At 33.9% G+C, this 17391-nt stretch overlaps 2 protein-coding genes and 1 pseudogene across 2 annotated transcripts; 1 reads left to right on the top strand and 2 right to left on the bottom strand.

The window, feature by feature from the left end:
• Nucleotides 1-4162: 4162 nt before the first annotated feature.
• LOC142612378 (serine/threonine-protein phosphatase 7 long form homolog) lies at nt 4163-5389 on the top strand. The gene is made up of 4 exons (XM_075784476.1): nt 4163-4383; nt 4504-4686; nt 4790-4877; nt 4973-5389. The coding sequence occupies exons 1-4, from the start codon at nt 4163-4165 to the stop codon at nt 5387-5389; spliced, it is 909 nt and encodes a 302-aa protein (XP_075640591.1).
• Nucleotides 5390-5769: 380 nt separating this feature from the next.
• LOC142612377 (uncharacterized) lies at nt 5770-7938 on the bottom strand. The gene has a single exon (XM_075784474.1). The coding sequence runs from the start codon at nt 7936-7938 to the stop codon at nt 5770-5772; it is 2169 nt and encodes a 722-aa protein (XP_075640589.1).
• Nucleotides 7939-12589: 4651 nt separating this feature from the next.
• On the bottom strand, nt 12590-14175 carry LOC142612376 (putative pectate lyase 4; annotated as a pseudogene).
• Nucleotides 14176-17391: the final 3216 nt, after the last annotated feature.

Here is a 17391-nt window from a genome sequence, read left to right as displayed (position 1 = left end):
TGATGAAATGGGAATTATATATGATAAGAGATGAGTGAAATGGTGCAATTTGGGTGGAGATTCTGATAAGGTTTTGAATCTATTCGTTTGATTGGAAAATTGATGATAGGGTGAACTACCATCCATAAAAGTATACAACACGGCTTCGGTTTCCCTTCCAAGAAAGTCCCAAGCAGTACAAACACAGTTGTTTATAAAATAATAAGAAAAATGTTAACCAACACCGCTTTGTGTTGGTTAAGCGTAGAAAAGACAAAAAAAATTTGTTAAGAAAAAGTAAAATAAAAATCTAAAGAGTCCTTATAAAACTGAAAAATTGATATATATTGAAAAAAGACAAAAAATTTTGTTAGAATAAGTCAAAAAAAATCTCAAATAGCTTATAAAACTGAAAAGTTGATATATATTAAAAAAAAGGCAGAAATTGTGTCAGAAAAAAAGTAATGACTTTTGTGCTTAGCGGCTCCACTGACTGTATCACGCATCTTGCGTATTTCCACGAAGATACAGTGCTCTTAATTTATTGACTCAGACCTCTAAAAAATTACAGAAATTGAAAAGAGACTTTCATGTATGAAAGTAAACAAAAAATCTTTCTTCCACTAATTTTCCATGATCATTCGCTAAAGTCGTGCCATGCTTTTCATTTTTCTAAGGAAAGTAAATACTACTTTTTTGACCATGCCCAATGTAATGTATGAACCCGTGACGTCTTATTTTCCACCAATCTCGGAAAATCTTCCACCTTCTTCCTACAATTTTATTTTCGATATTGTGTTTCTTCTCCATTGTCACGGGGGTTTCTTCTATTTGAGGATGAACATTTGATACATATATATATATATATATATATATTTTTTTTCCTTATTCTGTGTCATTGTTTTTAGGCTGCATTTTTTAGTCATGCTAGATCAAACTTGTTTCAACTTTCAAGTAGTCTTATTTTTGGACAAGTTTTTCTTTTAGCTAGCGGCTCCATAGATGTTAATTTGTCCTCATGTCATGGAATTTATTTATTTAAGTTTAAAAAACATACTCATAAGAGAGGAAGAGAAGTTTTAATACAATCGTACATTGTACACCACAAACACCACTCAAATTTCTAAGAATTTGAATGTGCGTGCATACTCAATAACTCAAGAGACACAATTTTTTTTACAGGTAAAAAAAAAAAAACAAATGTGCATACCCAATAGCTGAAGTGACACGAGTCTTTTGGGTAAATATTGGTAAAAATGAAGTTTTTTGGAGTTATAGTCACTGTTCAAAGTTATTTGGGTAAATGAGGAGAGAGAGTGAATTTCGGCAACAATGTTGCCGAAATTCGAAGAAAAGTATGAGAGAGAAAATCCAATTTGAGGAGAGAGAAATTTTGAGAATTTCCGCAACAGTGTTGCCGAAATTCCTTCTGCCCAGCCTGCCCGCTTCACTGAGTGCCCATGCGTGAGCGCTCAAAAGGAAAAAATAAAAAAGGTTTGCGGCAATCCCATTGCCGAAAATGGAGGGAAAAGAAAAAAAAATTGAATTATGGCAATGGGATTGCCGAAATAGGGGGGAAAGAGGAAAAAAAAAAATTGTGGCAATGGAATTGCCGAAATAGGGGGAAGAAGGAAAAAAAAAAAAAAAAAAAAGGAAATGTGGCAATGGTAGTGCCGAAATAGTGGAAAAAAAAAAAGAGGAAATGTGGCAATGGTATTACCGAAATAGGGGGAGAGAGAAAAAAAAAAAAAAAAAAAAAAAAAGGGAAATGTGGCAATGGTATTGCCGAAATAGGGGGAGAGAAAAAAAAAAAAAAAAAAGAATGTGGCAATGGTAGTGCCGAAATAGTGGGAGGAAAAAAAAAAAAATGTGGCAATGGTAGTGCCGAAATAGTGGGAAAAAAAAAAGGGGAAATGTGGCAATGGTATTGCCGAAATAGGGGGAGAAAAAAAAAAAAAAAGGGAAATGTGGCAATGGTATTGCCGAAATAGGGGGAGAGAAAAAAAAAAAAAAAAAAGAATGTGGCAATGGTAGTGCCGAAATAGTGGGAGGAAAAAAAAAATGTGGCAATGGTAGTGCCGAAATAGCGGGAGAAAAAAAAAAGGGGAAATGTGGCAATGGTATTGCCGAAATAGGGGGAGAGAAAAAAAAAAAGAAAAAAAAATGTGGCAATGGTAGTGCCGAAATAGTGGGAGAAAAAAAAAATGTGGCAATGGTATTGCCGAAATAGGGGGAGAGAAAAAAAAAATGTGGCAATGGTAGTGCCGAAATAGTGGGAGAGAAAAAAAAAAGGAATTGTGGCAATGGTATTGCCGAAATAGGGGGAAAGAGGAAAAAAAAAATTATGGCAATGGGATTGCTGAAATAGGGGGAAGAAAAAAAAAAAAAGAATTGTAGCAATGGTATTGCCGAAATAGGGGGAAAGGGGGAAAAAATTGTGGGTATTGTGGCAATGCTATTGCCGAAAATGTGAAAAAAATTATTTAAAAAAAAGAGGAAAATCAATCGTGGCAATGACATTGCCGAAATAGAAGGATTCTTATCTACATCTTCAATTTCAAGTACATAAATTCTAACACGTGAAAGTTATATAAAAAAAATATTTTGATGTGACTCGTACTTGAATAAAACATTGCTGAGATTCTTTGCTAAGAATCAAACAAGACTTGAAGAATAATTTCTGCAAGAGAAATATGATTGATGTAACAAAAAGACTGGAACTCAGTTAGTCTCCGTGAGAAATGAATTTTTTTTGTCTTTTATTTCACATCTTTGTAATAAAAGGCAAGCCTTCCTTCTCACAAAACACTTCTACATCTCTGCTTGAAGTTTTCTCACAAAGCATTTCTATCCAATTGTTCAGTTTTGCTTCAGCATACACAATTGTAAGTTTTGGGTTAATGTAAGTTTTTTTACTTTTTGCTTCAGCGATTATGATTGTTGTTGTTGTTGTTTTTATTCAAATTTTAGATTAATAAATTTTTTATGGTTAGTACTACAAATATTTTTAGTATTGTTGTTATTTTGTGTTTATTTATTATTATCTAATTGTGTTTTTCTTTTTCTTTTTTGCAAATATCACTCTATAATTCTCACTCTTTCAGTTGGTATCACAATTATCGTAAGTATCTCAACTCTCTATCTAATTAAATTTACATATATGTTTTGTTAATTTTGAAATTATTTAATATTATTTATTGTTATTATTATTAGTAGTATATGACCACAAAAATTGTAATAAATTGTATTATTGTGATCTTTTTATAGTCAATTTTACTTTGTTATTATCAGTTATTACATCATTACTTGGAAAAAAGTATATTGCATAATATGTTTGTTGATTTATAATAAAGATATGTATGTGTATTTTTTTTTTTTTAGTACAATAAATCCTACATTTGTGTTTCGTGGAAAAATTATATGCTTTATGTATGGTTATATTAATGTTATTATATTTTATTGTTGTTCTTTTGTTCTTAGAAGATATTTATGATTATCTGATTATGTTTTTTTTTTCTTTCTTTCTTTCTTTCTTTTCTTGCAAGCATCACTCTATAATTCTTACATTCCTTCACTTCGTATCACAATTGTAGTAAGCTTCTCAGCCCCTAATTTAATTGGAAATTATTTGCTTAGTTTGTAATTTTTTATATAGATGATTTGTAGAAAATGTACTTTAAGATATTGTAATTTTTTAATCTCAGTAGTACAATATATTAAAGATACTGTGAAAACGCATCTTCAAATATGGTTTAACTCATTGTAGCATTTAATGTAGGATATATTTGAAATGGAGCCTGGGTCATTCGATCATTCTCTGCCAACCCAACAACAATATCACATCTCTAATGATGCAATGGAAGGCAATGTACATTGCAAGAACCAAATTTATTAATATCCTAATAATATCTACAATTATTCAATTTATATGAAAATAATTTCAACATTAGCAATATAACATTGTACATTTTAAAAAAAAATTCAGGTTTCCACGTTACGAGTGCGACCCCAACGGTTTGCACCCCCCCGGCAGTTAGGCGAGCGTATCACCCCATATTTGCATCAATGTAGACTATACCGTGTTACCCGCCTACCACATATAGATATTGACTAGAATCTTATCACTTCTTTGGTGAAGCGGTGGCAATCTGAAACTCATACATTTCACCTACCAAATTGTGAAATGTCGATCACTCTACAAGATATAGCAATCATTACAGGATTGCCTATTGATGGCAATGCGGTGTGCGGGCCCACTAATATGGAATGGGGACCAGTTTGTCAGAATTTACTTGGAGTGACACCACCTGAAACTGCATTGACATATGGTAGCCTTAAAGTAACATGGGTTAGGAATACATTCTTGAACCTACCAGAGGGTGCCAATGCTATAACAACCCAATAGTATGCTAGGGCATACATGTTCCAGGTCTTGTCTTTACTATTTGGAAATAAGAGCCAAAATAAATTGCATTGCTGCTTTCTCAGGCTGTTAGCGGACTTTGGTGTAGCTGGGCAATATAGCTGGGGTAGTGCCACGCTTGCTTTCCTTTATAAAGAGTTGTGTATTGCTTCTATTAAAAAAACCACGGAGGTTGCAGGTCCTATTTTCATATTACAATTATGGGCATGGGAGCATCTTCCATATCTGACCCCAATTCCAATAATTCCAATAAATTTAAATGGTGACGACCCATACGGTTGCAGGTATAATATTTACTTTTTATTTCTATACAAAATTGTATACTGTAGCGTTTATCCTTGATACTTCCAAACCCTAAAATCAGTGGCAATCATTAATTGTGTATAGGTGGGATACTAGGAGAACTTATACTCACACACCAACGCATGTTCTACCTGCGTACCGTTCTAATCACGATACACATAATAAGGATCAGGTAATATATGTTGTTACAATGCATCAATGGTTAATTTATTAGTTATATTATTGCCTTGATCGATTATAACATAGTCATTGTAATTGAAATCGCAGGTTATTTGGACACCATACGATAATTATCTGCATCCATGGTGTCTTGTAGGACAACATATATGGCTTACAACAGCGCCATTGCTATGTTTCCAAATTGTTGAGTTTTACCATCTAGAGAGAGTCATGCAACAATTTGGATTGTTGCAAAGATGTTCAAAGTGGCCTACTGACAATTTGGATAAATCTGTACATTGTGTAAAGTTGACAGGAAAGGCTAGTGTTGATTGGTGTAAGCATCATGCACATTACTACCAACTTTGGAACCAGCGAGCTCAAAATATAGTTGGAGATGAAAATTTTCATCTAGATGTGGACTACACAACATGGTACCACCAACATGGCCACTCATTTACGACACCACAGGCGGCTGCCCATATGTACCAGGTTATTATTTTAGCATTTTCAATATTGCACTAATATTGATAACAAATTATTATTTTAGCATTGATTTATTTTAGATTGTGGCCCTTTGATTTATTTCCTTATTTGAAGCTCTCAAACATGGTAAAGGACCCAAGCACTCCATAAAAGTATATATTTGAAGGTGTTATCGAACCCCTAAACTATAATACGCAATATATATATATATATATACACACACACATGCACACACACACACACACAAAATAAATAAACATACACCCCAATCAAACTTGCAGTGATAGAAAACATTATAGCATATGGAATTAGTACCAACTTGTTCTATCAAATAATACAAACTAACAATATGGTCTAACTCCTAAAAAAAAAAAACAGTCCAACCAATCCACTGAAGTAGATTGAATACTTATGTTGGGTCATTCAGTTTGGCCACTAGTGGAGCCAGCCACAGTTCGAGTGGGGCGTGTTCTTCTGTTATGGCCTTCTTGCCTACAGAGGCTGCACAATGGCCTTGGTTGATGCTCTATCCCTAAATCCATTTCATTTAGAAGCCGAGTTGATCTTGGTCGACCTTTTGCACGGCGCAACCTCACATTAGGATACAAGACCTGGAAATCAGGCTCATTCCAATGTACACTGTCTGGAACCATGCGAAATCTAGGTGCATAACAAGCAACTTGTTCTTCCAAACAGTAACAACAGTCGATATATCGCATTGCAGAGATGCCTTGATATTTACACACAGCAATGACATGTGAGCACGGAATCTTATAAACCTGCCATTTTTGACAACTACAAGTGCTCTCCCTTAAATTTACCTCATGACGATGATTACCCCTATATGCAAAGTTAGGGTTTATTGGTGTTCTGACTTCAAATAGACCATCTTCATGACTAAACAGAGTAATTGAATGCTTTGGTGCCTTTTTTTCCCATTTATTGAATTTATTCTTTGCATAGGCTGTAATGCGTTCACCAGCTGTAATCTCTGCGCGTGACTTAGTATACCAATCGGCAAAGTAGGCTACACAACGGTAGTATGTAAGCTCGACTAACGCAGTTATGGGCAGATTTCTAGCACTCTTTAGAACACCGTTGAAGCTTTCAGACAAATTTGTGGTCATTGCCCCATAACGACGTCCACCATCATGTGCCAATGTCCACTTCTGCACTAGTAATTCCCTTAAATACTTATCACCATCTGCATTTAATTGAGTAATTCTATCCCTTGTTATTTGATACTTTCGTAGCTGATTCTCCATGCCTGCCCACATTACCATAGCCTTCAAGTTTTTATTCCCAATTTTTTGATTGAAATTGCTAGCCACATGGCGAAGGCAAAAACGATGATGCCAACGTGTCGATTCACATATAACCCGTATTGCTGACATTATACCAGGGTGGCGATCAGATATGACACATAACTCATCTCGATTAGTGACATTATTCTGAATACAACGCAAAAACCAATACCAGCTATCATCAGATTCCTCCTCCACAATGGCAAAGGCAAGTGGAAATAGTCTATTGTCACCATCCCAAGTTGATGCAATCAATAACTTACCTCTGTACTTACCATATAGGAAAGTTCCATCTATACTAATCACTAGCCTACAATGTTGAAAACCTTCAATTGATGGACCAAAAGCCCAGAATACTCTTTCGAATATAGCACAGCCTGGCACAGTAGCAGGTACCGTTCTCCAAATAACCCTGCTGCCCGGGTTTGAATCAGTCAAAGCTTTCAACCATTTTGGCAATAATTGGTAAGATTTGTCCCAATCACCAAATGCTCTACCAATTGCCTTCTGTTTCGCCTCCCACACCTTAAAATAAGAAGGCCGGTATTCGTACTTATTGTAAAGACTCTGTTGAAGCGAAGAAATCCTTATGTTTGGATCATCTTTGACAATATCCCTCAACTCTTTCTCAATAATATGAATGTCTAATTGCTCGTGATCTTGTGTGAGCGTGGACTCCGTACATGTGTGTGGACCATTGTAGTTCCGAACCTCAAAGAACCCATGCGTAGCCCGGAAGCATGCTTGAAGACGCCAAGAACAATTTTTGTAACGTACAAACCAACATGTTGGATCTGACTCTTTTACACTAAATGTTTGGTTCCTCTTGATGTGATATTGTTTAACAGCAGCTTGTAATTCATCCTTATCAACAAAAAGCAATCCCACATAAAACTCTTGGGTAGGGTCCCAAGTACTTTGAATGGGCTTTTCAAATGGTGGGGTTGGATCAATCATATTATCCCACGTGTTCTGTGAAAAGCTCAGTGATGAAGGTTGATGAAACGCCATTGCTGGACTGCTTTCATGATTAGGTTCATTGGGAAGCTCCTGTTCATCTCCAACATCATCAAGGACCTCGTCGTTATCAAGTTGGTCATTACTATCCATGGCCCGTATCCTTTCAGATAATGTATGGACCGCATTTTCAGTAGTAGCAGCTATGCGGTGTGTATCATTGGGATCATTAGCAGCTCTCTGAGTGGCGGTTTGGTCATACTGAGCTTCAAACTCTGATGCAAGATGCTCAGTTAGGTTATCATAGTCAACATCATTGGTGTTCATTGGCCGATAAGGAGCATGTTAGTCCTCAGTTGCAACATGGGTATATGGAGCATGATAGTCAGCACTACCAATGTTGATTGGGGAACGAGCCACATCTTCAGAATAATGACCAGTATGAGTGGCATATGGATCATGAAAGTGCCCGCCATGTGAATAACTGAACGGTGCACTTGGTCCTTCGTTGCCATATCGAATGGGAAAAACATCTTGGTGGCTTCTTATGGGCTCCACACCCACGCACAACTCTGCACCTACAAAACCATATTGGTAGTCTAACATATTGAATATTACATTGACACCATTATCATCTTCTACCAAAACTTGTTGGTAATTCACAGGATGTGGATGACATTGAAAAGGAAATTTATACCAAATAGTAAGTTTTGAATCTTCACTGTTTATATGAAGCGTGGATGCTACTCTATCACATAGATCTTCAAATGTCACACCCCTGCTTAATAAAAGCATAGAAGGAGGTGGCCCTTGGTAATAAACCCCATTTTCGTCATGTTTAATTATTCCACCGGAATGGATGAGAAAAATGAACAACATTTCTGCCATTCACACTAAAACATAAAAGTAGTATTAATATATTAACACTACACAACCATTAAAATGCAATACAAGAAGGTAATCTATTAAAAATATTCAATGTTTAAATAGCTAGAGTTAAAAGAATTCTATTAAAGAGGATTGATTCACTGATAATTTATTATTGTCTATCATAGTAGTTAAAATTATTTAGAATGATCTGTTATGGTTACGTAAATTATTTTATGTTACTCTTCATTTTGCTTCTTCTAAAATAAGACAGATTATATTTCTCATGCATCATTACGATAATAGATAAATATTTATAATATCGTATAATTTTTGTTATTATTATTATAACTAAAACTTAGATTTTTGATTTAGGGGCATATACTAACCTTATTTTTTTTGGGGGTTTTCTTATAGCATGCATGTATATTTTAGGCTAACAAAGTAAGAATTTTTTTAAGAAAAATTTATGTCAATTTTAAAATTTATTTTTGCTATATGAAATTTTAGGCAAGACCCATAATTTAAAACATATCATACAAATCAGTTCTTGTTGCAAAACACATAATACAAAAACAAGATTTCATGAACAAATAATTTAACAAAAACAAAATTTTCATGCTTAACTATGCCCCTAAAACATATCAACATGAATATTATAAAAGAAAAGTAACTACTTAAAGAGATGTAACTCACCTTGTAAAATGATAACCACGGATAGGTATTTGCAAGTGTTGTTCCTTATAATTGTTTGTAGAATGTATGGCACGCATGAATTGAAAATGGTTGATAGAATTATGAGGGGAATAAGAGTGAAGAAGAAAGCTGATATAATTTTTAGGGGGAAAAGAGTGGAAAATAAGAAACGTGAAAACTAAAGTAATATTGGTGCTGTTTAAATAAGATGCAAATTTCGTATAAGTTAAATTCTTAGATTTTAAACTGTACTAATAGAAATTGACCAAATACAGCAAGGACCATCTCTGCAAAAAAATCTTAAAGTGTCTCTGTTTTTTTGTTGTTTACACCGTGCACATCAATCATTTTTTCTTCCATAAATTTCTCACATGCATGGATAAGAATCTGAATAAGAATATCTATGTACTTTAAATTGTACTAATCAAAATTTACCAAATACAACACAGTTCATAAAAAAACAAAAAGCCAAAAAGATGAGGAGACTTGTCACAACACAGTTCATAAAAAAACAAAAAACCAAAAAGATGAGGAGACTTGTTACAGGGAGGAGGAATAAAAAGTAAAAAGAATCTCTGAAACCAAATTTTAGGCGTGATATGGTTTTATTGGGAAGGATGAATGGAATCATTTCAGGCAGAAAATAAGAATGAGAGGAAGAGGTGAATATTTTCACAACAAATTATAAGTGTCAGGTTGTTACTAGTTGTTATTATTAGGGCAAAAAAGTATCTTAGCGTTGGGTTCAAATTTGAACCAACAACAACTAATTACCTATGATTTATTGTAAAAATATTGTAAAAATAAAAATGTTGTGTACGATTTTTTTTCCTTTTATTTTGGCAATGCCACTGCAAAGAATCTCTGCAAAAATCTCAGTTTTTTTGTTTTTTTGTTGTTTACACCGTGCACATCAATCATTTTTTTCTTCCATAATTTCTCCCATGCATGGATTAGAATCTGAATAAGAATATCTATGTACTTTAAATTGTACTAATCAAAATTTACCAAATACAACACAGTTCATAAAAAAACAAAAAGTCAAAAAGATGAGGAGACTTGTCACAACACAGTTCATAAAAAAACAAAAAGCCAAAAAGATGAGGAGACTTGTTACAGGGAGGAGGGATAAAAAGTAAAAAGAATCTCTGAAACCAAATTTTAGGCGTGATATGGTTTTATTGGGAAGGATGAATGGAATCATTTCAGGCAGAAAATAAGAATGAGAGGAAGAGGTGAATATTTTCACAACAAATTATAAGTGTCAGGTTATTACTAGTTGTTATTGTTAGGACAAAAAAGTATCTTAGCGTTAGGTTCAAATTTGAACCAACAACAACTAACCACCTATAATTTATTGTAAACATAAAAATGTTGTTTACGTTTTTTTTTTCCTTTTATTTCGGCAATGTCACTACAAAGAATCTCTACAAAAATCTCAGTTTTTATTTTATTTTTTATTTATGGTACACATCAATCATTTTTTCTCTTCTATAACTTTCTTTCATGTACGTTTTAGAATTTAAGTACTTTGAATAATAATCAAACGGTACTTGAATTTGTTTCAAACAGACGGACAAGACAAGAATCAAACACTCAGCGTACTTGAGTTTGTCGTTTTCCCCTCCGGCAATTCTTTTTTTTTTTTTTTCTCTCCCACTATTTCGGCACTACCATTGTCACTTTTTTTTTTCTCTCTCCCACTATTTCGGCACTACCATTGCCACATTTCTTTTTTTTTTTTTTTTTTTCTCTCCCACTATTTCGGCACTACCATTGCCACATTTCTTTTTTTTTTCTTTTTTTTTTCTCTCCCCCTATTTCGGCAATACCATTGCCACATTTCCCTTTTTTTTTTCTTTTTTTTTTCCTCCCACTATTTCGGCACTACCATTGCCACATTTTTTTTTTCTCTCTCCTATTTCGGCAATACCATTGCCACATTTCCTTTCTTTTTTTCTTTTTTTTTTTTCCTTCTTCCCCCTATTTCGGCAATTCCATTGCCACAATTTTTTTTTTTCTCTTTCCCCCCTATTTCGGCAATTCCATTGCCATAATTCTTTTTTTTTTTTCTTTTCCCTCCATTTTCGGCAATGGGATTGCCGCAAACCTTTTTTATTTTTTCCTTTTGAGCACTCACGCATGGGCACTCAGTGAAGCGGGCAGACTGGGCAGAAGGAATTTCGGCAACACTGTTGCCGAAATTCTCAAAATTTCTCTCTCCTCAAATTGGATTTTCTCTCTCATACTTTTCTTCAAATTTCGGCAACACTATTGCCGAAATTCACTCTCTCTCCTCATTTCCCCAAATAACTTTAAACAGTGACTATAACCCTAAAAAACTTCATTTTTACCAATATTTACCCAAAAGACTCGAAGTGACACTATTGTTTTTTTTTTCTTTAGTATAAAAAAAAGAAAATATGCATACCCAACCGCTCAAGTGAAACTATTTTTTGGAATAGATAGCTTCCACATATATAATTGATGATGCCAAGAAAATCAGTAGGCTGGATGCTTCGGACTTGATAGGACCGGTTGCTCTCTCTGCGGCCTGAAAAAGAAAAAGAAGCCAATCAAAGGCGACCGGGGCTACCGGCCAAAAACCCTCCGATGGTAAAGTTAGTTCTTCTTACTGTGTTTTTGGAGTTCCAACTTTTTTGGAGTCGAAATCACACATACCTTTGCCTTGTCTGAATCAGTCTTTATATAGCGCCTTCATAGACGGTTATCAAAATAGGAACCTCTCCTGGATTCAAGGAGGCTTAACGTAACTGCCATAACCGTTTAGGAGTTACACTTCTATTTCACAACGGATACATGACCGTTATGCGTGGGATAAGGGATTGTCACATTATATTCGGAGATTCTCCTAAGTATAATACCCTCGTCCTGGAATTCCTTCGTCGAGTGCGCCTGTTAATTCCAAGTGTAACATCCTAGTCCACAAATCTTTACATGGACGAGTCCTCTCAGGGTAGGCTGTGCGCATCCCACGGACGAGGGATGTAGCTTCGCTATCACCCTCTGGACGTCCTTGTCCGTTACCCTCGTCCTGAGGATAACTTCTGGACGGCTGCCGAGGTGATGACCGTCCAGGGACGGGTTGAGTGTTTTTATCCCACATCAATAATTATTTTGGGTCACTATATGAATTAAAATAAAGTTTTAAAAAAAATGTCCTCACATAGAAAATGTCCACTAAATATTCAAAACTTTAGTATATTTGGTCTTAACAACTGAACAACAAATTTTGTATTTTGATAGTAACTATCCAACAATTGATCTTTGATGAAAAAAAAAATAGATAAAGGAAAGCCATTGGCATCCCAAGTCAACAATGGCATTGAAGACCAATAACGTTAACTAAGTGCTCTTATAAATTATACTTTCTAATTTGTATATTTAGCCATGTTCAAGTTGATGCTCCATTTTTTTCTTCAAACTCTTTTGCCTCAGCATCTCGATCGTGGGGTGCATCATAAGCATCTACTGATTTTGTCAATGACCTCATTGTTCTTGCATCTGCAACTAGGAAAACTTGTTCACGGTCATAGTTTGGCTTTACCCCCCAGCACCTGTTTCAATGAATCTAGTTCCATTTTCAAATACATCATTTACTAAGTAGAATTTCCATGACCTTCTTTCACCATTTCCCCACGTCACTTGTTAATATTAATATTATGCATTGTGTATGTATTAGTACATGTATATGCATTTTTATTACTTAAATGATAATGGAAGTATTGAAATTTAACCTCCTTGTTCCTTGTTTTTGGTGCGATGAAGAGGTTGGCTTGACTCTTGACACTAGGATTCATGCTCCCCCCTATAGCATATTGCATTCATCCCCGGTAAAGGTTGTTCACCACATGTGCATATCCAAATCGAATCCTGCAAAGTATACTTGTGTGCATAAGTTCATAAATATATGATTGACTGGTTTATGTCTTGAATTCCCTGAATATGGAGGATCAATTATGTACCTTGACATCCTTTGATTGCAATTAGGTCCAAAATGGTTGTACATGACTGTGAGCTTCGTGTTCTTGCCACGCAAGAACCCATAATCGTGTCCAAGAAGCATGACCTTATCTTGGTTTTTGAACCAGTTCTTGGAGATGGTGATATCTATAGAATCTCGAGTTACATCAAGTAGACCATCCTCACTCTCATAAAGTGTATTATGGTTAAGCTAGACCTTTGATACAGTAACTAATCTAATTGCATCTCCATCAACTTGACCTAATGAAACTATCTTTGAGTCTTGACCCATTACTGTGGTAGGTGGTTGGGATCGGCAATGGTGGACTCAAAGACCACGAATGATTGTGTTGTTTTGCTGTTGATATATAAGGTACATTTTAGTACTTGGTCATCTCAAAAATCCTAAATGAAATGAACAATGTTAGGAGGAAAAAAATCACAATTTATTTCGCAACTAGTACAACGGCATTCTTATGTAAAATCATCAATGATATCACTTTTATTGTGTGCTAATTAATAATCATAACATGTTACCAAAGCAATTGTGAAAATATGAACAAAACAAAATTGATGTGTAAATTACATATCTTATAGATCATCAAACATGAATTACCAACAATGTGAACACTAGCACCCCAACCAACAATGGTTGTAAAACTACTAATGAGAAGTGGTTCCTCAAGTTTAATGCGCATGCTTCTTTGGAATGTGATCCATTTTTTCCCTTTGATCATGGTTGTTCCATATCTTAGGGTCCCCGGTTTGGGATTTATTGAGTTGTCACTAGGGATCAATGACTACATATTGTGAGGCCCCTTCCAATGTTGTTGATCATCTTCCCAGCATAACTCGCTGAGCATGTGGCAGTTGTTGTCTATTCCTTCGCCAGTCAGGGTTCCATCTCCAGCAACTATTAATCGCATTCATTTTCAAGCCAGTGATCTTTGTTTTCTTAGCAAGACTAACATTAGGATCGGAGAGCATAACAATGACAAGAGCCAAAGCAAAGTGCCAAAGAATGGCAATGTTGATTCCTTTCAAAGCCATATTCATGTACACGTACTAACTCAAACTCAATTAGAATATTAGGCAGGTTGTACTGGTTTGCAAATAATTAGAGTGGAGAGGGATATATATAGGTGGAATGGTTAGTAATGTATATGAGTTTGTTTTGGTGGTTTTAAAGTGGATGCTGGGGAGTGTAGGCATGGTTGTCAAAATCCCGATTTGGATCTTATGATCCTACAATTTTACGATTCCACCTACTCAAAACGATTCAGATCTTTCAAGAATCTTAGCGATCATTTAGGATCAGTAGGATCGTATGATTCTAACGATCCTAAACAACCTTGGTTTTTTATAATCTTTTTTAACTTGACAGAAGGCTCAATTAGACCAAATTGAAAAATAAAATCTCAGTTAACCAAGTTTTTCCACTCTAATGTAGAAAAAGTGTCAATTGGATCCAAATAAAAAAATATCTCAATAGAGTGTCACATTTTGAGGTTTTTGGCATCTTTAAATGATGCTTATAAATGGATGTAGTGATGTATGGTAATTATATCAATGAATGTATAATTTATATGATTATTTAACATACCAATATGTTTTTTTTTTCTTGACTAATGTAAGATCTTACAATCCACGATCCGATCCTATGACCTACAATCCTACCTTCCTCCCACGATCTTACGTAGGATCTCGATTTTGACAACCTTGAGTGTAGGACATAAAAGAAGCTATTAATAGGTATTGGTTTTGCTTCCTCAATCCTCACCCCAATTTGAAATAGTTAGGTAGCTACAATGGTGTAGTAGCCAAAATGACAGAGAAAGTAAGTGTTTGTGTCATTGCTGGGATATAGAACGCGTAAGATTTTAAACTTTCACATATAAAGATAGTATTTACAATTGGCTTCTCTCAAGTAAGGGTTTTTGTGCTAGGAGATACAATGGATGTGAACTACCTATAAAAGCATGGGGTTGTTATTACACTATCATAAATTGTAATTTACGTATTTAAAATTTAAAATTAAAAAAAAAAAAAAAGTGATTGGAGTGTGTGACACACATAATATCTTTTGATTGTAGGTGTCAACTAATCTAATTGGTTCAATCTCTCGGTATCAAATATTTAAGCTATTATAATTATCATAACTATTTGTCTAGTTTTATTTTGTAATACATTATAAATTAATTTTATAGCATGTAAGAGAACCCATCGACCTCTTTAACTGTAAAATTTTTTTTTTTTTTTATATAAACGCTGTGTAAGTTGACAAAAACTTGTCACAATCTCACTTCGACTTCTAGAGCATTGTTATAGTTTTTATTTGTTGCATAATCTGTCTTAGCAACTTTTAAGTTCTCTGGCATAAAAAATTTCATCAAGCCGCTTCAAATTCAACTTCAAGATAAGTGAATTTGGTGTTCTGGAGTTTTGGACAATTGTAGGAATGCAAGCAAGCAGATCAAATGACTTCAAGTATGTCTTCAACCCATAATCTCTAGATATATCCCCGTGTTTGGTAATGATGGCTAGAAGGATTTGAAACAGCAATTAATACTAGCATCTAACGCTAAATCAATTTTAATGGAATAAGAGTTTGAGATGTATATTTTTTAATCAATTTATATTAAAATAGGTACTCTCAATCCAAACTTACTTTTACTTATTCTTAAGTAAATGAACTGAAAGTCTGAAATAGATTGAAGTAGACTAAAATATTGGACTAAAATGCTATGGCTCAATAAAGGCGTAACAAAAATAAATGTTAAGCTTCAGCTTAAATATATAATTATTTTGAGATGTTGCATAATGTATAATTTTTTCTCTAAATTTCATTATATATAATTTGTTCTCTCTAAAAATTAAACAATTTATAAAAGTAATTTCTATCTTTCTATTTTTACATATATATAATTTTATTATTTTTGGTGTTTTTGATTGATATTATTCTTTTTTGATAATGGTCCACATTCTTCTAAATATTATTATTGTATATTATATTTTCTTAATTTTTTTTGGTATAACTAAAATTTTTAAGTTTCAAATTTATTATTCAATGCGAGGTTGAAGGGTCCGATTTAAAGCTTAAAGATCCTATATTTCATTTTCATCAACTTTAATGTATAGAGATAATAAAGAAAACAACTTTATTTGTTTATAGTTTATACTCACCCAAAATGGATCGAACTAGATTTTTTTTTTCTATATCTCTTAAAATTGATGAAAATGACATATGCTTCACTAGGTAGGAGCGAAACTGGAACTTTTAACCTAATCTTGAATACTGCAATAGCATACGATTATGAATACAATAGTAGAATAAGATTTTTTTTGCGTGAGTATAAACTAAAAATAAATAAATGGTGACTTTGTCTAAGGTATTCGTAATACATGTAATTTTTTATTATTATTATAATTAGCATTTAGGTTGAAGAATGTATATTTTCTCAAAAAATAAAAAGATTCAAGAATGTATAGTATACATTCTCGAACTTTTTTACTACATTATTGGTCCCTCAAGTTTACCCGGTATGCGCAATTAGTCCCTCAAATTTCAACTAACCACAATTGGTCCACTTAAGTTTAAAAAATGAGTTGTATTAGTCATTTTACCAACTGCCGTTATTAATGTTATTTACATGACTAACAAAATAATGACTTGACATTTTTTTAATGACGTGGTATTTTTAATTAAAATAATGAGTTTCCACATTAGATTAAATCTAAAGCAAACTTAACTAGTTGAAATCAAATCTAAATCAAACTGACCCAATTAAAAACAAATCTTGTGTTTATACTTTCTTTGAGAAAAGTTCGTTTATGTTGAAATCCGAAATGTCCTTCACCTTTCAAATAGAACTGAGATAAGTACAAACAATTTTAAAGGTATGATATTGTCCTCAGCTATGAGTCAGTGCGACACCGCTGCCTAGGATTTTTTTTTTTTTTTTTTATTAAAAAAACATACCCAACCAACAAAGAAAAATTGAACATTTCAAACCCAATTTCAAATGGAATGATAATATCCATTCAAAATTATTAAGAAATAGAAATGCTTATTTGTTTAAATTGAAAGCATAACAACACGAGAGAAAAAAAAAGCAATATCTGTGAGGTTTTTCAAAGAGGGGAGGAGGAGCGGCGCTGTGTTGGTGGCTATGCGAGCAAGAAGACACACTAGTGGTATGCATCGCTTGGAGTCAGGATGCCACAGTCTCCAGC

The sequence above is a fragment of the Castanea sativa genome, chromosome 10 (genome assembly GCF_040712315.1).
Source record: "Castanea sativa cultivar Marrone di Chiusa Pesio chromosome 10, ASM4071231v1".
In the NCBI taxonomy this organism is placed as follows: Eukaryota; Viridiplantae; Streptophyta; class Magnoliopsida; order Fagales; family Fagaceae; genus Castanea; species Castanea sativa.
This window is presented reverse-complemented; position numbering and strand designations above follow the sequence as displayed.